Source organism: Phycodurus eques, chromosome 7 (assembly GCF_024500275.1).
Source record: "Phycodurus eques isolate BA_2022a chromosome 7, UOR_Pequ_1.1, whole genome shotgun sequence".
Lineage (NCBI taxonomy): Eukaryota > Metazoa > Chordata > Actinopteri > Syngnathiformes > Syngnathidae > Phycodurus > Phycodurus eques.
Genome location: NC_084531.1, coordinates 5,821,712 through 5,848,192, shown reverse-complemented (window position 1 = coordinate 5,848,192; position 26,481 = coordinate 5,821,712). Strand labels below are relative to the sequence as shown.

At 40.6% G+C, this 26,481-nt stretch overlaps 1 protein-coding gene across 3 annotated transcripts in view; it reads right to left on the bottom strand.

Annotated features, from left to right (window-relative positions):
* Window positions 1-1,564: 1,564 nt before the first annotated feature.
* The window catches only part of LOC133404842 (ephrin type-A receptor 4-A-like), a 54,024-nt gene continuing 29,107 nt past the window's right edge, over window positions 1,565-26,481 (bottom strand). Inside the window, exons 6-18 of one of the 3 annotated variants that reach the window (XM_061681232.1) lie at window positions 19,534-19,658; window positions 19,287-19,446; window positions 18,307-18,418; window positions 16,946-17,004; window positions 16,455-16,568; window positions 15,833-16,018; window positions 12,481-12,542; window positions 10,993-11,202; window positions 10,736-10,885; window positions 7,413-7,609; window positions 5,409-5,567; window positions 3,663-4,806; window positions 1,565-2,849 (exon numbers count right to left, since the gene is read on the bottom strand). In XM_061681232.1, coding sequence (XP_061537216.1) covers window positions 4,692-4,806; window positions 5,409-5,567; window positions 7,413-7,609; window positions 10,736-10,885; window positions 10,993-11,202; window positions 12,481-12,542; window positions 15,833-16,018; window positions 16,455-16,568; window positions 16,946-17,004; window positions 18,307-18,418; window positions 19,287-19,446; window positions 19,534-19,658 — 1,649 coding nt within the window. In that variant the 3' untranslated portion in view covers window positions 1,565-2,849; window positions 3,663-4,691. Of the gene's footprint in view, window positions 2,850-3,662; window positions 4,807-5,386; window positions 5,568-7,412; window positions 7,610-10,735; window positions 10,886-10,992; window positions 11,203-12,480; window positions 12,543-15,832; window positions 16,019-16,454; window positions 16,569-16,945; window positions 17,005-18,306; window positions 18,419-19,286; window positions 19,447-19,533; window positions 19,659-26,481 lie in introns of those variants that run through there. The other 2 variants (XM_061681233.1, XM_061681234.1) reach the window with 2 other exon arrangements.

Genomic DNA, 26,481 nt, shown 5'->3' with positions numbered 1-26,481 from the left:
CTTTTATTGACACCTAAAGTTAGAAAAAAAGATCATGGCCAAACAGCCTTTTATTATTATGCCTCTATGCCTGTGGCTCAGCCTTGCTGAAAATCTGAGAGCAGCTACTCGTGCGAACATTTTTAAAGGCAAATTTAAGACTACATTTTTGAGACTGGCTTTGGATTAATTTTTATTTATAGTTTTTCATAAAACCATTTCCTCTTTTAATTCCTCTTTTTGTGCGTAATCAACTTCCGTATTCAGCAAAACAAGTCAGCTCGGGTAAATGGCATAGCCTGATAGCAGGTGACTGGGAGAAAATACCCGTTGGAAACTTTTACAATGTCTATTGATTTACACAAGATGTCTGCAACAGCTACCAAAGATGACAATATCCGATGTTTTGAATTTCATTTGTATTTACATATACCATATATTTGTATAAATAAATTATATGCATGTACTGTATGTAACTTTTGTCCGAGGACACCAGCCATAAAGATTGATTGATCGATGGTGCTACACTGAATGTTATCTTTATAAAGGCCGGTCTTGTGTTGGATCTTGTAGGTTGTGTACATGATGCTGAGCAGTGCAGTTTCTTTATAAAATACTGCTCTACCATGTTGCTCAAAATAAAGAACATATTTTCGACCTGATCTGATCAAGCAGTCATATTCCATTTAAGCTTGCCAAATCTCTGTAGAAGGTAGACATTTCCTGATAACTATCACACAAACTAACTAATATTAATTTATGTATGCTTTGTGCTGATGTTTTCAGAATAAATTTGCAAAACACAATTTAGTTGGACATTCAACTCAACTTTTTTTTTCAAAACAGTCCTATCCCCATAACCCCCTCTCTCTGCCCTTCTCGTCTCCCCTTATCAAATCAAAGACTGGACAATCAATTGTTTATCCTTGCTGGAAATGAGCACGGGAAGCAGATGTTTTTCTGATTAAAGACACATCCACACGTGAACTAAAAATTGGCACTGGGTGCCAAATCTATGGGACAGTCATAAAGATACTGAGGAAAACAAATCATTCAGACTGGCCACTTTTGTGTTCCAATGTTTAACAGCAGTACAAGTAAAAGCTAAGAAACTGCTTGTAGTTCTACGTTGACCTGTAGTTTTTGTTACATAACCCCTAATTTTTTTAATTCAATGCAGTAAGGCCCAGGTTTCAAACTCAAGGTCCAGCACACCACATCCTTTTATGAGGCCTGCTAAAGCAAATCACGTGCATCTACTTCATGTTTCTAGTAATAAGTCTTGTAATCGGTACCAAAATAGCAAATTGTCTTGAGCTTTTCCAATTGTTTTTACCCTACTCATTCTTAAAATAAATTTAACAATTTTTTTCTTGACATCTGATATCAAAACTGGCTATCCATCAGTTTTCTGTCCATACATAATATGATGAGGTGATTTATCATTTAGTGTATACAGTTTCATTGTCACAATGGCCCACTAATGTGGCCCACGACAAAAATAAATGTGTTATCCCTGTAGTCAGGCAATTTGTGTGTGTGTGTGTGTATGATTAAAATTCAGTGGGGACATCATATGGTTTCTACTTTATTAAGCGCGCTTTGGCACCACTTCATTTTCTTCACTTGAGGCTATTATTTTACAAACTAGATATAAAAGGACATAAATAAATGTCATAATTTACATGTACCTATATCTCCTTGACAAACAACAAACAAAAATGTGATCATGTCCAAAAAAAGAACAAACAATTAATGTTAGAGCTACATTGGAAGGTATACAATAACAAACATTAACCTATGTGTTGTGTTACTTTTTTGTTCATTTTCTGTTTTTTCAAATCATCAGACAATGAAGTAGACAAAAAATAGATTTTACAGTACATTCTGGTTTCCTTCCTAACATATCTTGCATATTTCCAAACAGGTCCTTTTAATTTGATCACAATAACCCAAAAATTACACATTGCCAAGAGGAATGAGCAACAGCGCTGTATTAAGGACGGAGGTGTTTCTGTGAAGTGTCACTTATATAAGTTAAAAACATTCACATAAGTATAGTTTAAAGAGAAGAAGGAACAGCGCAAGTGAAGTCTATTGGGTTATAACTATAGTTCTATGATGCGTTCTTGAATAAAAATGAAAAATAACAGTCTTCCCTTCTTTGACACCTTGTCCTATAACTCATTGTTGTTTACTGCATGGGTCGTCCCCTTTTCATATCCAGAGACTGTTTTATCATCACAAGCTTGACAAATCCAAACTTTAGTCAGAAGCTTTTAGTCACACTTGTCAGTGATCCTGTATCGTATTGTAATCTATGAATCAATGCCAAAGCACAAATACGTTTCTTTCCAGAAAACTGTAACAGAGTTGAGCCCACAAAAACAGGAGTAACATATTGTACAGCATGTTTTCTTTAGCAAACAAATGTATGTTGGTTTTTCACAGGGTCCACAGTGGCCTGTGAATGGACAAGGTTACTGTTTTTTCAAGTACGTAAACCACACACAACACTTGCATTCATTCACAAACTCAAATCAGACTCCTCTTATTTTACATGCAAACAAAGAAGAAAACAATGATTAAAAATACTGAAACATAAAGAAAAAAAACACATCCGAGCATCCACTGGAGCAGGACTTTCTAGATTATATTACATTCTCTATGTAGTCTTTTTCGATGCTCTTAATCATTCAAATTACTCCAGTACAGTGCTGGAAGTCCATGGTGGGAAGAACCTCATCTCAGTATCAGGAGAGGCTGCAGTAAGAAGAGGTGAGTGTCAGAAGAGAAGGAAGACAATGAGGAAGGAAAGGAATTCTGGGGGTGGCGAGTGGAGACAAGATCCTGAAGATGGACGACAGCAGCTGGGGAGCAAAAGAGAGAGAGGGGATGCATCAGTCATTGCGTTTGTCAAAATCAATGATTTTTTTTTTTATTGCCGGACAGCTTCAGACGACATTCAACTCAACTGAAACCAAAACTAGAGCATTCAGGGATGGTGAGTGGCCAAATTACTTTTGGGCACACAGCAATAGAAAGATAACAAGTTTGTTTATTGAAGTCTTTGAGTTATATATCCTGAACTCTGTAACATCTAAAATAAATGTCATTATATTAGTATTTTTTCCTTTAGCAGTATATCTAATCACATCATTAGATTAATCATGCCAGTGGTCGAAAATGTTTTGTTAGTGTCAAAACTAAAACATTACAAAAGTCATTATGAACTATGCCTTACATTTGGTTATTTTATCATTTTAATTGTACAAGTTTAAAGTCTTATTATTTGGGTTCTGGGCAGTCCTTGTTAATAACGCAACTATATGAAGGTAAAAGTTCCGGGAACTCTGTTTTCTTCTATTTCCCCTTCCTGTCAGTGTTTTTGTCCACATAGTGTATGCCACAACATTTTATGTTGCCCGGGAAAGCAAATCATGGGTTGTAATAAATAATAATGTTGAGATATTGTAAACATTTTATTGTTACCAAAACCTTTTTCACACTTCTTGAACAATAGTTGAACAAACTACTTTCCTTGACTTCTGATTTCAAAACTAGTGACGGAAACAATACACTACAATATGACCTGCAACAAAAATTAGTCTGACAATAATGTGACATTACATTATCACATTGCAATTACAGCAAAGGGAAGAATAACAAATGCCAATCCTCACCTTGATAACATCTTGAATAATCCTCAGTGGAGGTTGATGATTGTGAGTCACTCAATATCCATATTGCATTTGTCGCATACATCCTTTTGATTAAATCCCGCCATATGGTCCTTTGACTTGCTGCATGAATAAACCCAATTAAATCCAGCAAAACAATTGTCCACTGAGACTGGCGAGGGACGGTGAGAAAGTCCTGCAGCAAGATGTAGAGGCCGCAAGAGCTTTGATTCTGATAGAGAGATGCATGGGATGATCCACGCGGTGTGTTTGTCAGAGAGGAGAGAGGAAATTTTTTGGGGAAGACGGGGCATTTGCTCTGGAAGATCAAAAACATTCTTGGCAATGTCCTGAGGGCAACAACAAAAAAATGGAAGAAAAAAAAACAAGTCCATGATAGATGACGGAACATAATACATCCCCGCAAAATGAGCGCCCCCGCACCACCATCTTCCTGACAAAGCCAACACTGGACGTCTCTGAAAGCTGAGATCCTCAATTGTGTGTGTGGGCTATCAAACAGATCCAGCTGAGACAGAACAATAGCGGTGGGGACAGCGTGTGAGTCCCACGGAGACAATGCATGTACGATAAACACAGTCACAGGAAGGAAGATCTACGCTCTGCATCATTCCGCAACGAAAGTTCCCCCAAACAAAACAAAAAAACGCTTTGCCCATGAGAAGAACAAAAGGTTTTCCATCTGTCTTGCTTTTTCTTTCAATCCAATAAAGGCACTCCATATTGGCCTCTCGGAAGCACTTCCCGCTTCCATCTATACACAATTTTCTTCTTCACAGAAATAACAAAAAAGGGCAGAATAAACGTCTGAATTTTGAAGAAAAAGTGTCATCGTCCCCACTTTTTGCTTCATCTTTTCTTTCAGACCAAATTTAAAGTGCACATATGAGGTAAACTATTTCTTCATAGTTTGTCTCTTTTCAAAGGTACTCTTTTTTTTTTTTTTTTTTTTTTAATTTTCATAGGAAATGAAGTCATTTTGCTCCCTTTTCCTTCTCAGTTTTGAATCGCTCAGACAGGAACCATTCTGCCTTGCAACTGTTGCATCTGGGAGAGCATTCCCTGGACACTTGTCAGGATCTTGCTCTGGTGTGCTGCTGAGGAGATTCCAATGCGGGTCAGGTCGCTGTAAGGAGAGGAAGCACACACTTAGGACCAAGGACCCACAATAACAAAAACAAAAAAAGACTAATGATCCACATAATGGCTTTTTCAGCTTTCCAGTAGTCTGACAGTCAAATTGCTGAATCAGGAATCCAGCTGCCAACACGACAGTTCCAATCCTGTCATTTTAAGAGAGTTGATGAATGATTGGCATAACAGAGACGTAAATTAATTCCACAGACATGATTAAAGGAATGGCTTACACGAATACGTGTATGTGTCTTTGCGTACGTGTGTGCATTTATATGCACGTATGCAAAGACACTGTATATACTGTATGTGTGTGTGTGTATATATATAAAAAAAGAATGAGGGTTGAGTTTCTCAAAGCAACAGTTGCACACAAATTAAAAAAACACTTCAAAATCACTTTCCAAAGTTCTTTGCAAGTACAATATACTGAAATGAGACGAAACATCTCACATAATACACATAATCACATAAGATCCCATAATATCACTGGCCAGCCCAAACACCTATTATATTGTGTTAGCCCTACCACTTTTCCTTTCTTGCCCTGAAATATTTGTTTATTTTCTCACATGTGCTGTCCTTGCAACTCACTCTTGTGTCACGTGGATCACCGCCTCTGGATTTGTGTAGCTGGCGGCTGTGAAGTTGTCGATGTATCTTTCCATGCCAATGGCCTGAAGCCAGTCCTCTACTGTGCCCACGGCTGAGGACCCCTCAGGGCTCCCGGGATCCAGCAGGGTGGTGGTGGGCCTGATGAGTAGTGATAGGAGAGGAAGACATTAAAGAAAGTGGGAAAATATGATTTAATAACATTTCATCTGTTATTATTTTGATCTGGCACAATTCCAAAATAGAAGCTCATTTTGTGTTGACTTTAAATAATAATCACTATAATAACAATATAACAATTATTCTATACTATATATGAAATAGGACTTTTCACATTGATGATTATTTTAAAGAAAATGTGATATTGTACTGAACATGTTATTTACTGAGACACCATGGCATGTACCATTTCTTTCCACCCACTCAGTCAAGTCACCAATATTTCCTCTGAGGTGTGAGTATTTGAATAGTAGAATGCTTCTATTTGAAAGAAAAAAAAAACGTTTTTTTTTTGTTGTTGTTCTGTATTGTAGTAGTTCTATCAGCTCTATCAGCCATAAAACCTTTACACAAGCCCAGTTACATATGCATACACACACCTTTCCCTCATTTACAGTAACATTTAAAAGCTGCATTTCTAGAATTCAGTTGTGCTAATTACTCAACAAGGAACTACTTTCACTCAATTTGTGTCCCATTAGGTGAGCATGGGAATGTGTGCTCAAACACTCATTAAATTTAAACAGTCTTCCACTGGGCTGAGTCTGTTAACACATGTAGGTCATTTGTGACACATTTAGCCGCTTAAGAGTAATAGCGTAGGAGCTGTCGGGTCATATTTGTTTTTAACTTACCGTTACATCATAATTCTCCACACAGTTAAAACAGCAACATTCCAGAGCGTGCAGCACCATTAAAAATAATTTGAAGAGTAATCCATTATCTAGCGTCTTTGGGCTGCTCAACCGCACGTTAGTGGTAGATAATATTTAATGGTTAGTAATAGCAGGGTATGTAAAATGGTGTGTGATAATAAAATGTCACAGAAACAAAACTGTCAAGTATGAGGTGATGTTTCTATTTCTTTTTCTTTTAACTCATCATAGATACAAAAGTACAGACAGCTCTCCCAATACGGTACATTAATAATGTGCTTCACCAAAACAACAAAGGTCCAAAAAGACATGCTTGGATGACTTTGGAGAACCCCTCACCTCAAACCCCATCAAACACTTTTGAGATACGTGAGCCCGGCCGCCCCATTAAACACTCAACACCCCTGACCTCGAAAATGCTTTTCTGGATGAATGACCAAAACAGACACACTATAAAACTTGGAGAAAGTCACTATATTTTTATGATATTAAAAGATTGTCAGTTAGACATCCATCCATTTTCTGAGCCGCTTCTCCTCACTAGGGTCGCGGGCGTGCTGGAGCCTATCCCAGCTATCATCGGGCAGGAGGCGGGGTACACCCTGAACTGGTTGCTAGCCAATCGCAGGGCACATAGAAACAAACAACCATTCGCACTCACAGTCACACCTACGGGCAATTTTAGTCTCCAATTAATGCATGTTTTTGGGATGTGGGAGGAAACCGGAGTGCCCGGAGAAAACCCACGCAGGCACGGGGAGAACATGCAAACTCCACACAGGTGGGGCCTGGGATTGAACCCGGGTCCTCAGAACTGTGAGGCTGACGCTCTAACCAGTCGGCCGCCGTGCCGCCGTCAGTTAGACATTGGTGGAAATTTTCTCTATGGAGCCATGTTGCTTACAGTATTTTTGTTACTGAATCTCACAGTGCAATGGAGGTTATGATAGAGTCAAATATCAATGCATATTAATAATGTTGACTGGTGAATACCAATGGACTTGTCATTATTCACTGGTTCAAGTGACTATTAACAGTTGTCACTAGGCCATCATATACATCTATGGAACATACCTACAGATATAGACATGTATCATTGCCCCCTCCTCACCTGACAAAACTGTCTCCTCCAGTCTTCTTCAGAGTGTTGGGGTTGCGAATCAGCTTATCCAACATGTTTACAATCTGGCCAAACTTTGGTCGCTCTGCCCTTTCTCTCTGCCAGCAGTCCAACATGAGCTGGTGGAGCGCCACGGGACAGTCCATTGGTGGGGGCAGCCGATAACCCTCATCAATGGCTTTGATCACCTAGAAAACATAAAGCTACACGTCAAGTCATGGATGAAGAGATTTTAAGATAATTTTAAAACTCCTTGGTTAATTGTTGTTCACCTTACATCTGACCTGGGTCCTCAGAACGCCTGTGTGGAGTTTGCATGTTCTCCCCGTGCCTGCTTGGGTTTTCTCCGGGCACTCCGGTTTCATCCCACATCCCAAAAACATGCGTGGTAGGTTGATTGAAGACTCTAAATTTCCCATAGGTGTGAATGTGAGTGCGAATGGTTGTTTGTTTATATGTGCCCTGCGATTGGCTGGCGACCGGTTCAGGGTGTACCCCGCCTCTCGCCCGAAGATAGCTGGGATAGGCTCCGGCACGCCCGCTACCCATGTGACGACAATCGGTACAGAAAATGGATGGATTATTAGTAGTAGTAGTACTATGGGCCTGCTGCATAGCCAAGTAGTACCACTAACAGTGGCACTGCTTGTGAAGCAATATTACTGTCCTGAATACTTATTATTAACATAAATAAATAAATATATATTATTCTTTCTTATTCTGCTGGGTTTTTTTTCTGTCTCAAATTTCACGAGCACTGTTTTCCGTATCTGCACAAATTAGATACCCAAAGATGCGTCTCAACCGGACTCGAATCGTAAATATTTTTTTCAGAATTCTGTTCTGTTTTTTTGTTGTTGACAAGCATCTTTATTACAGTGTAGAACTTTTTTTCTGAACATGTACGCTAGCCCAGCTGTGTTGATTTAAAGAGGGTCAGTGAAATCGCAAATAAAGAGTGGATTTCCATTAGTGTGTATTGCGTTCACTAGAGTGAGGGTAAAAAGTAATGGCGAGGGTGGAAAAGTTATTTTAAAAATTCTAACTCGTCACCGTGGCCACAATATTTTCTCAATTTGGAGAATATTTGGAGATTATGTAGTCACAAGGGTTCTCTCTCAGAAAAAGCCACTTTTGTGTCACCCAAAATATTTTTTTTTACCTTTAATTTCACATGAAGTCAAGGAAAGTCAATGATTTCCCTCTATCGACAGCCACATTGACAGCCATGAAAATTTTGAAAGGTCGAATTCAGTCATTTTTTTTCACCTATTTAAACCCTTGCCGTTCTCACAAGAATTATGTGGAATTCATAACTTGAGCAGGTTGGTCGTGAGAGCGATTTGTTCAAGGTAAACATTCTGCGGTTAAAACAAAAACCAAAAAACACAGTAGCCAATTAACTGACCCACTAACAGGTGTGGCCAATCAGAAGAGCCACCGGTCACATGACAACAGCCCCTCTGCCTCCTGTTAAGGATGACACACTCACTGGTGCACTTCAGTCGCTTTTGACACAATGAACAGTCGTACTTTTTTTATTTACCTATAATTTCCACAGATGTTGACAGATTCACACCATTCCTACTTTAAACTGTTCAGCTTGTTCTTCTGCAACATTCTTCCCTAAAAAATCTAAATAAAAACCCAAAATCAAACTTTGGGGGGGAATTTGCTCTAATTTGACCATTTTTTGAGCAATTCAAACCATTCCAACTTTAAACTGCTCAGCTAATTCCTCTGCCATTTTTTTTCAATTTCAAAATAAAACCCCCAAAAATATTTCCTGTGAGATTTACCTGCAAGAGTCAGCAGCAATTTTTTGCTTGAATATTCTAGTTATATTATAAATATAATTATTAATTATTATTATTATATATGCCTGGTATATCACTTTACGATGAGAAAAGTGAAGTTGATCGTTCAGTGTTAAAAATATGTGGTAATAAATGTTTGTTATTCATGGGTCATTAACATAAAATGTGATCAACAATGGTAAACGTAAAAAAACAGCAATTTTTTTATGCTGCCATGCTTTTATATGGCAAAATGTCTCCCATGTTGAAACAGATACTATTTTCAAAAAGTTATTGATGAGTTAAAATTTTAAGTAAAGTAGTGGTAAATGGAATCCTTATTGACAGAGTAAATTGTGGTGGCCCACTGAAATAAACTTCTTGCATCACAGTAAAAACATCCACAGCTTCATAAAAATGTTGTGAGTTGCTCGTTTCTGATGTGTTGCCCTTCAAACTCTGCTGATACAAGTCCATAAATGAAACTAACTACTCATTAAACCCAGTAAATCCTTGTCTTTATACAATCGTGATTATGGTAAAGATATGCAATAGTTCTGACACATTCACAAATTCATACATATTTTAGAAATAAGGCAGCGTGGTGGATGACTAGCACATCTGTCTCACAGTTCTGAGGACCCAGGTTCAAATCTGGCCTCGCCAGTGTGTTGTTTGCATGTTCTTCCCTTGCCTGCGTGGGTTTTCTCCGGATACTCCGGTTTTCTCCCACATCCCAAAAGATGCATGGTAAGTTAATTGAAGGCTGTAAATTGCCCGTAGGAGTATGAGTGTGAATGTTTGGTTGTCTATATGTGCCCTGCGATTGGCTGGCGACCAGTTCAGGGTGTACCACGCCTCTCGACTGAAGCCAGCTGGGATAGGCTTGAGCACTAATTAGGATAAGCGGTATGGAAAATGGATGGATGGATTTCAGAAATAAACCATTTATTTTGGTGTCTGCAATTGTGTCAATGCAAAATGGCTTCCTCATCCTGGCACTTCAGCTCACAGATCCCGTTGGTCCTTTGGTTTATGGCAACAAAATATTGAGGCTCTATCCAATGGCATTAACGGTAAAAACAGCTTTTGAGACAAAGATGGACCAGTTGTAAAAGAACACAAAAAGGCACTCTGAAGACACTAAGATCCATTTGTGTTCATTTTCATGAAAAAGGCATATTAAGCAGGAGGAGAAAAATCCAATCCAATCCAATCTCTCCAAATATTTAATTAGCATCTTCAGAAAACATTGCAAATCATGATACACCTAACAGTAAAGACATTTTGGCATTCAAGGTTTGAAAAATATTAATTTAAAATATTGTTTTCTTAGAAACAGTTATCACCATTTGAATAATACCTTCCAAGAATTTAAATACTTATATTAGTAAAATTAATTTATTTTCAAAATTTAATTCACTGGGTTATGTCCGTACTGTTATTGATCAAATTACATGAAAATAACTCTTATAATTGTTAGTATTGTTCTCGACAAATGAGAGAAATGTGACTTACATCTTGGTTGCTCATGTCCCAATATGGCCGCTCGCCATATGACATCACCTCCCACATGACGATGCCGTAGCTCCACACATCACTAGATGAAGTGAACTTCCTGTAAGCGATGGCCTCAGGGGCCGTCCAGCGGATAGGGATCTTCCCTCCCTGTATTAATAAAAAATGGCCTTATAAACAAAGACTGACAAATCACACAATAGCAATGACACATAGTCAGGTCATTGTCACCCATAAACATACACACACTCACTCACCCTGGTAGTGTATGCAGCCTCGGGGTCGTCCTCCAGCACACGAGACATGCCGAAGTCAGACACCTTGCAAACCAAGTTGCAGTTGACAAGAATATTGCGAGCTGCCAGGTCACGGTGGACGTAGCTCATGTCTGACAAGTACTTCATGCCCGACGCAATACCACGTAGGATACCGACTAGCTGGATCACAGTGAAGTGGCCGTCATTCTTCTGTACACAAGAGGAACAATTTGTTGATAAATTCAACTGTGTTATTATTTAAAAACACATTTGTCTAAATAAAAAAAAATACAGTAATCCTTTGTTTATCACGCGGGTAGATCACCCTGCGCAGTGAACAATTTCTTGATAAATTTGACTGTCTTACCATTAAAAAAAACATTAAAAAAAAAAGAATCAGTACTGTAATCCCTCATGTATCACAGGGGTTACGGTCTAGATCACCCGCGCAGTAGACAAAACTTTGCAACGTAGCGACCAACTATTTAGGGTATTATCTATATGTATTTTAAAATTTCACCTCATCACCAACCATCAACACTGTATATGCACGTGAGGTGCAGGCCACACTGCTCTGTAGAGTGACGTGGAGGTGAATGTAAATGGATATAATATTGTTCGGCTATTTCCTGGCTATAGCATTAGCCACTGTGGTGTACAGTGACTTGCGGGTGTGCTAAGAATGTGCTTTTGATTACTGTCTGTTGTTACCCTTTGTTTAATAAAGCGATTGAAAGAGTACCAGCCAGTTTCCATCCTCCCTCTATCTACACCATCTGTGATGGATTTAAAAAAAATTCTAACTAGTGGTGGTAGGCTATATTTAATTAGCTGTTTACTTGACCACAGACGTGTGGCTGAGTAAATGTACTATACAGTACTACAATAAAAAAAAATTGCGATGCACTGAACCCTCAATAAGTGAACCGCGATATGACAAGGAACGACCGTAAATAAAAGCATGTTACTTTTTACCATTCTATTTTATATGGGTTGTGTAATTGCTACCAAGTCCATTTGGTTGATATCTACATGTTTGCGCCTGCATACACACCCCACAGTGGAAAGACAGATCAGGGTATAGTCTTTCAAACAATACTGGGTTTGCTGAACTGAACCGTACCATTTAGTGTAAACTGGACTGTTGATTAACCCCTAGACTTTGGCCAGGATGCTTGATGTGAGTAATGATCCTCTAAAGCCTTAAGTTTAGTGAACCTTGCTAACACAGAAGTGAAACAACCGTAAAATTCTTGTCACAAAGATGGTAAGTCGATCAAGTACGACGATAAAGATTAGGGTGAATGTTTGTGAACAAACGCTTGTAATTTGGGCGGATGACATTAGAGAGATAAGATCTGATCAGCATACTACAGCTGTATCTCACACGCGCGCACACACACACACACACACACACACACACACACACACCCAGACACACACATGCACACATATATATATACACTCACACAGAAACGCATGACTTACCCTCAGGAATGCATCCAGCGATCTGTTTTCCATGTACTCTGTGATAATCATCACTGGCTTACCTAGAGAGAGAGAGAGAGAGAGAGAGAATGAAAGATTGAGAGAATGAAAGGCTGATGATTATAGCGGCAAGTGATGCACATGACAGCCCAGCAGATTCTCAGTGGAATTTAAGTGTGTGTGTGTGTGCGTGTGTGTGTGTGTCACGGCATCTATCTCTGTCCTGCGGTGATTTAATTTGCTCAGAGAAACGGTTGCCCAGACATCCTCTTTCTTTCGCTGCACATGCAAAGGCACCTCCTCTGAAGCAAAACGTAACTGCACACTCCTCTCGTCTTAATGCAAATATGAGCAGACATAGGATACTTTATGTGAAGTGTCATCACAGTCACCCAGCCAGAGTCCATCTGACTCACTATTCATGCCACTTACTGTCCCTTTGACCTCTTTCTCCTCGCCAACATTTGACACATCTGTCAATCTACTGTGTTGCATATTTTCCTCTCATCTCCATATGTTATATCATTCCCTTTTCCCCATGACCCCAGCCATTCCTCTTTGGCCTTTTTCACCCCATCCTTCTATCTTGCCAACTCTTCTTCTCTTTGGGGAGCATCTGTGTCTTTATCTGAGCAGGGCAGGCGACGGGTAGGGTGGCCGTTCCCTGGCGGGTCTCTGTCTGTCTTTGTTTCCCAACTGATGAGGGGGATAGCAGGCAGGAGGAGTGAGGCATGAACGGAAGAAAGAAGGGAAGATGGCTTGTTTTTATCCCCAAACCACAGCAAGCAGATGTCTAACTGACCATAGCAGCAACCCATAGCTAAAAGTGTTACAATAAATTGCACAGTTTTGTGTTCCACTTCAAGTGGCACAGCTAAGGTGGCGTTGAGAAGTGCTGAGTTAAGGCCTTGGCTTTGAATGCAAAATCTCTAATGCGTTCTTGAAGAATACTCATAGTATCTGAGTAGCTGAGCCGTTGGCGGCTGAGGTCCTGAAGGTGACGTTCCCCTCCACAGCAGGCCGCTTGCCTTGCCAAGGGGCTGTCATTCACCCCTTCACCCGCTGTGTGACTGGCACTCCATTAATCATGAGGCACTCGGACGATGCCCCCGAAAGAGGAAGTGGATTTAAAGTTGGGGGATAGCAGGGGCCCTCTCTGTCAGCCATCTTTGTTCCCTTTGTTAAGCGCCTTTGCCCTTCGAGGCGCTAGTGATTGACAGCTCCCCAATCCAGTCTGAAGAGCGTCTGACCTGCGACCTTAAACGCTCGCCTTTTCAGCTCCGCCTTATTCCTCACATCTTATTTGCATGCTAATTCCATGTTTGATGAATACGCCCTGACGCCTTTGGCAATGAACCCGAGGCAGGGACCCTCGAAAGAGGGCTGATTATCACCTGCCAATGAAACCGGGTAGGGAAAATCGGGCAACAAAGGGGACAATATTTGAAAATCAACAGGCGAACGCTCCTCAGACTCCCACTCAAACTAAAAGACGAGCTTTTAATAACTCACCTGGCTTTCATTTAGAGGCTTGCTTTTTGTTGATTAGATATTTTAATGGAGACTGTATTGAAGTCTGAAGGCATCAAAATGGGCTGCACTCTGGCAGTCCTCCGTGAAAGGATTATATAAAATTATGTATTTCAGATGCCCATCGAGATGTATTCATAATTAATATGCCTTAACTGGCTCTGCTGGACATGCCAACAAGTTCATGCCACATTAAGAATTCCTTTTAACTTTATTGAAGTACAGAGGGGAGTACAATTCAAATAATGGGTTTTTAATAGATTCCACAGAGACACTCTAGTGTGAAGGACTCATTTGCCCAAACTTTGAGTTAAGATCTCAGAAGTGAGAGTGGAAAGCGGCCGAGTGCTAGTTACCTGGTGCCTTCCTTGCGACGGCTCACCAGCCTTTCATTTTGGCGGTTATCACTACGTACGGCTCATCTCTCTCCCTCATTTAACTCTTCAAATGCGTTGTCAATTTCTGCCTCTGGTTCAGTCGCTTTCTTGGCCTCGCTGTGTTCTTTTGTCGTTTTTCCTGTTGTTGTCTTCTGTCGTTCTTCCAATCCATCACCTTCTTACCGCCCGGCTTTCTTTTTCTTTCTGCTTCTCTATTTGCACCTTCCCTGGATTGTCTCCAATTTCTTTTCCTTCCGTTTATCCATCTGTCTACATTTTCTATGCCTGTCTCACGACTACTTGTTGAGGTCTGAGGGGTCATATAAGGGGTGATAGGTGTTGGAAGACATAAGGAATTCTGCCTGAGCTGCTGTTCACTTTCAGGACAGTCTAGGCCGTGCATGCATCTGTCTTGTGTGCATAAAAGGGTCAGAGACAGTGTTATCGAGTAGAGATAGGAGCAGGCTGCTGCTATGTCACGACACATTAAGGCACTTCATCCGTCTAACCTAAGCCGAGGCTGGCCATCGGCCCTCCCGGACACATGCACAGAACACAAAGTGCACAGACGTGTTGACAAGAGTTTCACACAAACACACAAGCACCTCAGTCTTAATAAACAGAATCAGGACAAGAAGTAAATGGTAGACCAAAGCTGGGCGGGCGAGACATGAGGGAGATAACACCAAGGGCAGAGGGAGGGAGATGTGACCAGTGTTTTGTGACCATGCAGCAGCAGATAGAGGAGGGATAGGGTATCACTCCCTAACCCCAAACACATTTAGAGCTGACACCATGATTAATGAGCCTAGTGCCGCACTACAGGGACTGTTCCTGGGCCATTAGGACCCCCTCACCATTTGCCCACCTTGCTCTATTTTCCTTTAGCCTTCCCACTGACAATGTAGCCCGTCCATCTGGAAAAAGGCCACCTGGTGACAAGCCTGACTGTGAATTGCACTCATAATGTTGGGATGCAATGGCATATGTAGTTTTAGTTCACACGATACGAGGGCACACTACTACAAACTCATATTTGTCTAGTAAAGTTCAATTAATGAAATAAATCAAACTATTTACCTATCTGCAGAAAGCCTGAACCTACTGAACCAGTCCAAAGCTAAGAGCTTGCAGGCAGACCTTCTGGCACCCAAAGAAGATATTTGTTTGAATCAACCTTCCACCAAAGTCACCCACAATGTAGGCTGGAATGATTTATTATTATACTTTAAGGTTGGGTGGGGGGCAATGTATATAGAAGTCCTTTTTGTGTATTAACATATATTGTGTATTGGACATGTTAACCAACTGTGTTTCCATACAAGTGTGTGTGTTTGAGGGACTTGGGAATAATTGGAACGCTGCAAATAAGTCAAAGTCACATGAATAAAAAATGACTAAAATCCGAGTTCTAACATCAAGAGAAAAGTCAAATAGAAACATACATTTGGTGACTACACCCTCAAGGTGGATGATGTTGGGATGGTCAAACTGGCCCATGATGCTGGCCTCAGCCAAGAAGTCCCTCCTCTGCTGGTCGGTGTATCCAGCCTTCAGCGTCTTTATTGCCACACAGATCTCTCTCTTGCCAGGCATTTTCAAACGTCCGCTGCAGACTTCACCAAACTCCCCTGAAACAAACATGGTACTATTAGAGTGGCGCCAGTGTTTGTTTGCTTGAATGTCTATGATGGGAGGGGTCCTCTTTAAACACTGATCAGGGTCGCTAATCCCTTATTTCTCCCACCCCGCAGCCAGTATTGCGGTGAGGTAGAGACAAGAAATGGATATTGATTCTTCTCCTTATTGTTTTGTCATTGGATGACTTCAGCTACAGGAACAGTACAAACAACATATTTAGCTTCTACCCAAAGACCTCAAAAGACAGACTAAATGTTATCGTCGAGGAAAGATTGTTTTCCTCTTGAAGAAAGACTGTATTTGCATGAAAACAAATATTACTGGTTCTCTCCAGAAAATATGTCTATGTATGGTGACACATCTCAGCAAGAAAAATATCTCATGTAACTTGTGAAAAACGAATAGTTTGAAATAATTTCTCCTTACCGACACCAATAACTTTCTCAATCTTGATACAGGATGCATCAATCTCTTTGGCAAACTCGCGTACAGCTTGGTTTGGATCCTCATAGGTAAAGGGGTCGACATATGTCCTCACTCCTTAAAAAAGAAAAAAAATGAAAAATTTAGTCTGGAAAGAATTCTTCATCTGGTCTTTATTTTCATTATGCTGCAGGCTAACCCCACATTTTCCCACGATCCTTTCTTCCCCCCATACATTGATTCACACTTTTGTGTTTCAGATCACTATGGCTGACTGATGAAGATGGAGCTTGTTAACTTGAAATGTTCATGGGACACCAATACCAATGGCCAGTTGATGAGCATTTTGGAGTAAGGTAGGGTGCAAACCTATTCCAAATTGTTTATACTCTCCATCTCATTTATAGGCTCCAGTTGTAGTTTATAGTGCATGTATGTCAACACATACCTAAAAGCACCAATGTTTTTTCATTTATAGAATGTGTAGGAGTTACCTTGATGTAAGTGCTTTTCTTCATCTGACTCCTGCTTTGCCTTGCTGTACTTACTCCTTCTGGGGACAGAACATAAGGACAGTTGGTGACATGTGTCATGTTAAAATAATGTGTTTGCTCCAAATGGCACTATTAAATATGTATGTCACTTAAATTGCGGTTCCCTTGATTTATGTTCTTATCAAATGGGTTTCTACCGTTGTGTCAATTGCAATTGCGTCTCTCTCTGAGGGACAAAACAGGAATTTAAAGTGGAGGATTGAGGAGGGGATATAAGATATAAATAAATTTTATAGAACAATGTGTTAAAACCCCTCAGGATTAGTATATTGATGCGCTGATGTCTGTGACCGCATGTGTGAGACATTGTCCTCCTCTGCAGTTGTGTAATGAGGGTTAACAGCTACGTGATTACAGTCCCTCCCCACAATCAACGCATGGCCGCAGCAACACAATGACGCTGGTCATACAGTATAAAGAAGGCAAAGACAACCACCTGCTTGCTTGTAAAAAGAACCAATCACACGGAAAGCCAAGACACATAAATACACACAATAAACCCAATTTAGTACCCAAAACACAGATTCACACCTGAAAACCAAAATTTGGTTGGATATAAAAATGGTCACACACCAATCAACAAGTGAAAGTAAAGTGCACACACATTACAATGAGTTTATTATAAATTAATGTTCAAATGCCACCAAAATTGCACTCACACACACACACACACACGCACACACACGTTCACACACGATGAGCATGGTTAGGACCCTGAGGTGAGGCAGCCCCATCTGCATGTAATCCCATCTGTGTGGCGGAGCTTTGTCCTGCTTGCTGGTTAACACCCTGAGATTGGGTCACCACAAATCCACCTGATGCCTCTCTGTCTGACTCTTTCTCAATTTTGCCTGCCACTTTTCATTTCTTGCTTATCTCATTGTCCACTGCCATTCTTCTTCCGCCTTTTCTTTTAACCCATTTCCCAGTCTCTCATTTTCTTCATGCTCGTAAGCAAAGCACAGCAGGAGACAATAAGCAGCGGCCCAGATTGTAGTCAATATGGGATAAGCAGAGGAAAGAGGACAAGAAGTGAGGATGGATGCAGAGGACAGGGATCGAGGGGTCGCTGATTGCATCTCTTCAGCTGTCGTGGCTGTCAGTCATGTCTCCTGTGTGGCGAGTCATCACTCATCTCGCATGAGCATGGTGCAATAGCTTTCTGACTCGGTGTGTGTGCGTATTTTGGTCTGACACCCGGCCCCTGACAGCTACTTTTCCTGGCGCTAAGCGAGACATCGCTCATCGCAGAGGAGACACGGACTGACAGAGAACAGAAGAGCCTGACAGATGAAGCCCACCTTCGGCTGATGATAAAAGCGCTGATGAGGAGAAGGAGGAGCACCACGCTGCCGACCACAGACACCAGTAACACTGTAGAGTTTGTTCCATCACCAATTATAGGAGCTGGCACTGAGAGAGGGAAGAGTGAAATGGTGAGTAAAAAAGAGCAATACATTTTGTGTCATTGACATTGTCATGGACTCCTCGTGCACTCTCTCGATAGCTCCCAAACTCTGTATACGCACACAGGCACACACGCGCGCACACACACGCGCACACACAAACACATTACTTTGTTTTACAATTCCACCATAAAGTCTACTGCTGTTGGCCTCATTGAAAGACAATGACAGTCCATCAGGTTGGGTGCTTGACCGTGTCATTATCATGCGCTGCTGTTTGGATCTGCATCACAAAGGGGACACCTGGTCCCTCTATCAGTTCTCTAACCATGCACACCATAATATGGCTTTCAGTTTTTCCCATTTTGCTTGCACTGTTAGCTCTAGGATTGCGATAACTGACATATTACATGTTGTCTCGACACATCTCACCCCAAAAAACAGTGGTATTCGCTATCGTTCAAAACATTTGGACCTGAAAGTCTTTCATGTGAGAGTGGTGTATATAAACACTATCAAACATCTTAGCGTAACCTTTTAGAGGCTTTAATATGATTAAATTTCATCCTGCTCCAAAAAACAGTGACCAACTGCATTTTAGTTGAAATGATACAATTATTCAAAAATTCATAAAGGTTAAATCTTTACTGGTATACCCACTGAGACCCATTGCACCATGAATAATGGCAACTCCTCAAGTTGCAAGTCAGGTGCTGCAATACTGATATTTCTCTTTTACACACAACAGCTATTTTGATAAATGGCCCTCAGAAAAAGTCACCAAAAGTCACCACCAGTCAGAATCCACTTTTGGAAAAAACAAAAAATTTATGGTCTTGAAGAGAGCACATAATACAGTATGTGGCTTCACTCACCGGAGTTTGTCATGAACTCAAAGGGGCCGCTACATTCACCGTAGCCGGCCGCTGTGCGTGCGCGCACATGGAAGACATAAGAAGTTAGGGGAGTGAGACCCTTGATGTCTGCATTCCTGGATGAGGTTTTTATGATCCTGTAGCTTTTTTCATTCTGGTCCTGCAGGGGAAAAAAGAGTAATAAGACAGGAGAAACAACTAGAAAACAATACTGGGCAATTTGCCAATGTTTCATTCAACCGCTTACCTTTTCATAGTATTTGACCTCATACTCAAGGATCACCCCATTGGCTCGTTCTGGAGGTTGCCACACCAGCGAGATGGTGTGTCTAGTGATGTTCTTTGCTTGGACAGATGTTACCGGCGAGGGAGCTATACAAAAGAAAAAGCAATTTAAGCCCGCTGTTTTCAACTTCTCTTTCATGCTGCAGCCTTGGAGACAATAAGTCTGTTTCTGCTTCCCTCTTAAATCTTCTGCTCTTTTATCCTGGACACCACAAGGCATTCACTTGTGTTTGGTTTTGTTTTTTATAGAAAAAGTGACGCTGTACAACCACATAGCTAGATTGAAAAAAATAATAATAATATATTGCACTACTGCTGGTTCGAATGCATGCAACTGACCCAATGTTCCCTTAGCTGACACTCACCCCTACGAGCGGCCAAAGTAATAACAACCTTGATTTTCTGCATATCTGCAGGTCACCTTGGGAAACCCTGTGATGCTACAAAGTAAGTCCCGGAAAAGAACAAAATTGAGCTCTAGGCTTTTGCCTTTTTTGTCTTCAAGAAAGCAAATCAATTGGTTTTCATTAAAGCGCCACTGAGCGATCTTATCCTGAGCCATTTCTGCAGCAGCTGATAATAAGGCCATAATTCAAGCACAAGAGCTACAGTATCTGCATTCAACCGCCTTTAACACGTGAAGGTTAAAGCAGAGATAATGGCTCACTCTCAAACCCACACTTCAGCATGGCACTGATGCACAAATCAAACTTCAATCTTCAGGGAGCGCGCCAACATTGAAACTGGGTCATACAGTGGCAATAAAAAGTCGATACACACATCTGTTCAAATGCTCGGTCTTTTTTTGTGATATAAAAAAAGGTTGATGATTTCACCAGTACCTGAGGAGGTTAAACTGCTTACAACATACAAGGCCTTCACAAAGAAACTGAAAATGTGGTTAGTTAACACCTATAGCTGCCAACACGAAAAGACAAGTATGTTATGATGTTTTTTTTTTTTTTTTTTGTTATGGTCAAATGATTTGTGGTTTTATTCTCTCTTAATAGTATAGTAAGTCTTTATGTATCCTGTATTATATTGTCTTGTAGATGTATTTTACTAATTTTTTACATCGTGGCCAGGGGACTACAGATGAAAACTAGCCTTCTGGCTAATTCTGGCTTTTTTAACCATGTGTATTTCATGTGTTTTATGAAATTGCATTGTCCCCTTTAAAATAAACTGATTAATAATAATAAATAGCTTTTTTTTATTATTTGACTGTAACCTGTATACCTCAATTGAAAAAAGATTATTTTTGAGAGGGGAATTAAAAATAAACAACTGAGATAATGTGGTTTGTTTTGCACACAAGTTTGCACACCACACCAATCACATTCAGCATCTGATTAACCCCAAATCACATTCAGCTGTTTTAGTAGGCTTTTCTTGACATTTTTGCAGTCACATCTTACAGCACAAGCCATTGTCCTCAGAGAGCTTTCACAGCATCAGAGGGATCTTATTGTTCAAAGTTACCAGTCAGAAAAGGCTATAAAAAATTTACAAGGGATTAAATACACCCTGGACGACAGTCACAATCAAGTGGAGAAAATATGGGACAACACTGACATTACCGGGAACTGGACATCACTCCAAAATTGATGAAAAGATGAAAAGTAAACTGGTCAAGGAGGCTGCGAAGAGACTGACAGCAACATTGAAGGCGCTACAGAAATTTCTGGCAAGTACTGGCTGTTTTTGAACATGTGACAACAATTCTCTGTGTTCTTCATAAGTCGGGGATAGGGTGGCAAGATAGGGAAGGGAAGATGGAAGCCTTTTCTTACAAAGAAACATGAACACAAAACAAATCTCCGGACGCATGTGGGAAAATGTGTTGTAGTCTGATGGAACTTTTTGGCCATATTTTTCTAAAAGGTATATTTGGTGCAAACACAACACCGCTCATCACCAAAAGAATACCATACCTACAGTGAAGGGTAGTGGTGTCATGCTTTGAGGTTGTTTTTCTTCAGATGGAACATGGCCTTAGATGGAATTATGAAACGAATACCTCTCAGTGTTTGAACAAAAACTTCAGGCTTCCGCTAGAAAGCAAAACATGACAGGAAAAGCCTACTAAAACAGCTGAAATTAATTTGAGTCAGTGGACTTGACTCAATTCGACTCGAGTTGCCAGTTTTATGACTTGCGACTTGGTTGCCAAATACTGCAGAAAGACTTGACTTTAGCCTATGGTAGCCAAGAGATTTGACTTGACTTTGACTTGAACTACATGACTTGACTAGTCATCTCGTTTAGAGTTGGAAATCTGTATTTTTAATTGAGACACTTTGCCTTTTTTTAAAATGATGAAACTTTTTGGGGGGTCATTGACGCCAAACTGGCAACACAGTCTGTGTTGTTGCGCACTTGCCAGTGGGACTTAGTCACCTGCATGAACAAGGATGGAAGAAGCTCCAAAGATAATACAATTTGGATTCAAGGATTATGTTGTCGATGAAATCTGCTAAAAGAGGATGTCAACCTGCATGGTTTGCGACTCGTGCATTAAAGAAACAACAAAAACGACGTGGAACTTCATCAATCACTACAAAACTCACAGACGGGTAAGCTAATTTAACAGTTTTGCTAGCTGATCAAACATTAAGTTTCATAGATAATTGTCCGAACATTTTGTCTTGGTTCATAAGGCACGCAAAGTCTTTCTCCCTTTTTTTTCTCTAGTAATGCCTAAAATATAATGCCAACCGTGGAATTCAGAAGCAGTGAAGCAGCATTGATAGTATTGTGGAGAACACACACAAAAAACAAAAAAAAAAGGTATAGAGACATTGGCGGGCATGACGAAAGTTGTCGGCGCTAGAAGATGCCAGGTGGTTACAGGTCTGCTGAATGGGATTCACGATCGAAGATGTTGACAAAAGTGCCTTCCACTATTAGTAAGTACCGTACAAATTGTGAGCGTGTGTATAATTTTCATACTACTCAAAGTGTTTATTGAAGTTTCACCATTAAAATGTCTTCTGTTTATGTAGGCTCTGTGATAAAGCTGTCTGCGCTGTTTTTAAAATTGAGACAACAGTGTCAGAAACATAACCTTTAATCTTATGACAATTGTCAGTTGTCCAGAGTCAGTGCTTCTAAATAAATTAACAAACTCGACTGAGGGATTTAATTAAAGTGCAGGACACAGGAGGAATACAGATTTTGTTCACATCACTTTTTTTTTGAAGGACTGCAAGATTTTTATGTCATGTATTATTTCCTTAATTATTAATCTCTTTCATGCTCCATTAGCCCATTAGGTACACATCTAATTATAATTGACCAACAGAAAACAGTTTTGGCTTTTGTTTAATGGTGTTCTCTTAAAAACCGTACGAGTTACAAGGCAGTCATCATAAAGTACACAGCATAGTTTGTTGAGAAATAAAGTTCTTCAATTGAGTTTGAAATACAACTTTAAAACAATTTGGTGCAATAAATTAAATCGATCATGATCTCAGTTGTTGTTCATTTAACTTGTATAAGGTGTGAATACTTTTTTTGTGTTATGATTTATGAAAAAAACCAAAACATTTTATTACCACTCCAATATATAATTTTTTCCCCCGCAGAGACTTGTGACTTACTTAAGACTTGAAGGTTATGACTTGAGACTTGCTTGTGACTTGCACATATGTGACTTACTCCCATCTCTGGGCAGGTGTGTGTTAAATCACATTTACCATGAGTTTGAATGGGACTGGTGAATTGTGAACACAGCAACATTGCTGGTTATAACAGGGTGTGCACACTTGTGCGACCACATTATCTCAGTTAATTTTTATTTCACCACTTTGAAAATATGGTAAAAAAAAAAGAATTTACTTATCTTGGTCTCATTCTTTATTTTTTTTGCATTTTATTTTTTTTGCATTTTAACAGTCGTGTATAGACTTTCCATATCCACTGTACATACCCAATGCTACAAAGGAAAATACATGAGTAGAGAAGAAAAGTTGCTGTACTCCATGTGTAGAATAGTTTCTGTGGAAACCTAAGAATCTTGGACACATTTAGACACTTTTGACCAACCAACTTTGCTGTCCTTTAATAAGACCTTAAAGTTTTACAGAGAATACTTTTTGGGACCTGTGCTCCTCAGCGACACTGTACCCTTCCTAATGTCTGTCTTTTAAAACATTACAGTGGAGTGATTAATGAGGGGTTCACCATCCACCGATCACGATTGGATTATCTATGACATTATATACATTCTCATCACTTTGACCATGAGCCCCAGGGAGCTGAGTATTTAAGCTTACGCTAACAAAACCCTGCTTTTAGCTGCAGATTGAGTTCAAACAGGCCTGGAATTTAAGCACCAGCCTGGGATTGAATTTCAGGCAGGCGACATAGAAGCAGGAGGGGGCATTTTCAGTGGGACTGGTAGGATCTGAGATGGAGATGAAGAGGTATGGGATTGCAGACATCTCTTGGTAAATGGATTAACCCAAGGTTGTGTTGGCCTAATGTGTTGCATCTCTGTTAAACAATTAGACGGCAGCCATTTGTATCTCTCGATCAATCTTGCCCAGCCGGAGAGAGCCAATTTGAAGCCCCCCTTGGGACTGAGAGAGGACACTCCAGCTACGAAAGAAAAAAAAAACAGAGGGTTCACTGACCTTCGTTCCACTCTCGTAATCCACACATCCATCTTTTCTCCAAAGATGACAGATATTGTGACTTAATTGTGTTCTGCTTCTCTTGTTGCATTTTTATTTCTCCCTCAACTAATGTGAGGATGAAGATGAGTGGACATTTGAGTGGTCCCTCCTGCGATTTCTTTCCATGAGACCGCAAGGTTACAAACACCCCTGACACAAAAGAGGTGATCCAAAAAGGCTGTGTTTCATGATGTACTGGAGAACGATTAAAAGGAGAAAGAAAAGAAAAAGAAAGCCAATATATGGACAAATTTTAAATATCGTTCAACCATATAACCAAACATGCCTTTCCTGAATAGAGAAACTTGATGTGAGGCAAAAATCGGGGCAGACATGCTAAGACTACTTAGACTACCTATAATGATCAATTACAGGTGACATTCTTGATGCGTTTGCATTTGTCATAAATTGTCTCTACATAAAACACAGTTTGTTGAGAGTTTGACTTTGCAGCCATTTTAATCGTTCACTATTTGTGCTGTGTGGAGCATATGTGGTCGGCACGAGCTGTTGTGCAAATATGCCTTCGACTACAGTTTGACATTAAAAACGAGAGCTGCTGGGTAGCACATGTGGTTGCCAGATTGAAGTCTGGCTGCCAGATTGGCGTCCCTCAGTTTTGGTGTCACCAAGGGAAAAAAAGCTGGGGAGGGAGCTATATTTCACAGTGTTAAGAAAATGGCTTCTGCTTACAAGATCCTTTCCCACCCCATGTAACGGCTGCTTCCATCTCCACAAACACATTTGCACATGTCCGTTTTGCCAGCAAGATGGAAATTTACACGCTGGTTCGCTGACAGGCAAGCCCCCCACACAGACACTTTCTCATGCTCTAATTCACATAAGGTTGCCAAGAATTTATTATCGAGACATAAACACCTTCATTTTAGATTTTAGATTTTTTTTGTTTCTCTCTCTCCGTGTCATAATACACACACACAAAGTGTTTGAAACCATAAAGGGGGGAAAACACTTCGCTTTACAGCCAGGGGTCAGTTCAAAGTTTGTCGCCCCCCCAACAACCGAACCCCCCCACGCCTCCCACTCCTCTTGCAGTTCGGGTGATGGGGTTACACTCCCACTGATTTATGCCACTGGAATCGAAGAATCTGACTGGGTCGTACACACACGCACACACACACACACACACACACACACACACGTTTAGTCACAGAATCATGCACATGCAATCAACAGTGCTAATGTGTTAATTTTCCTTTGGCGTGGTTCTCTGAAACACCTATATTACTTTTCCTCGTAGTCAGAAATCCACAAGTGTTCCTTCGTTCCAAGCTGCCTCCCTCACCTCTTCCTTTGCCCCTGAAATTCAAACTTTAATGGGGAGGCAGCAGAGGCTGGGCTGTCTTTTCCACAGCAGTTATAAATCCTAATAAATCTATCATAATAAATGCGTAATCCACCGTGTCTGGATGAAGGGAGGCAGCACGGGGAAAGGGACAGCCACAGATGACGAGCTCTATTACTAGAGGCTGAAACCAGAGATTCCAAAGCCTCTACAGAGCATTAGCAGAAAGAAATCCAATCATTCTAGAGATATCCTCTTTAATACACACACACAGGCACCAGCACAGGCACATACATATACTAAAAGAGACATGGACACACAGGCAACATTGTTTGAGGGGCAAATGTGGATGGTCTCTTAATGTATAAACAGTGTCTATATCTCACTTTTCACATCCGTTCAGACATACACACACTTCACGCTACAAGTACCTTCTAAATAATCCTTATGGAACAGTTGGGAAACATGCACCGGGGACAAGCCAAAGGCAACATCTGTATCGTAAAACCTGTAGCCTGCAGATTTGTCTACTTAAATCACAGAGGGACGTCACTCAGTCCAATTCCATGTGTGGGTGTGCACTTTTTGGACTGTTTTGTGCAACTGTGCGCCAGTGCGACCACCCTTTCATGCTATTGCAAACCCGCGGCCTTGACTCCGGGGTGCACTCCATTACAGCTCCTACACATGGCTGTCTGGCAGCGCTCTCAACGCTCCCACAGGCAGCACAGCCATTCATCTCTATTTTCCTGACCCCATCTGATAAATCAAGCCTCTGTGTCCTCAAATTGCCGGTCCAAACAGCATTCAAGACATTCACTTTTCCCAGGGATAGAAATTAGTGATAAAAAGTGACACAAAAAGGGCACTTAGCTTGCCACCCAAGAGCAAAGCAGTAAAGGAGATCCAAGTAATGATCAGCTTT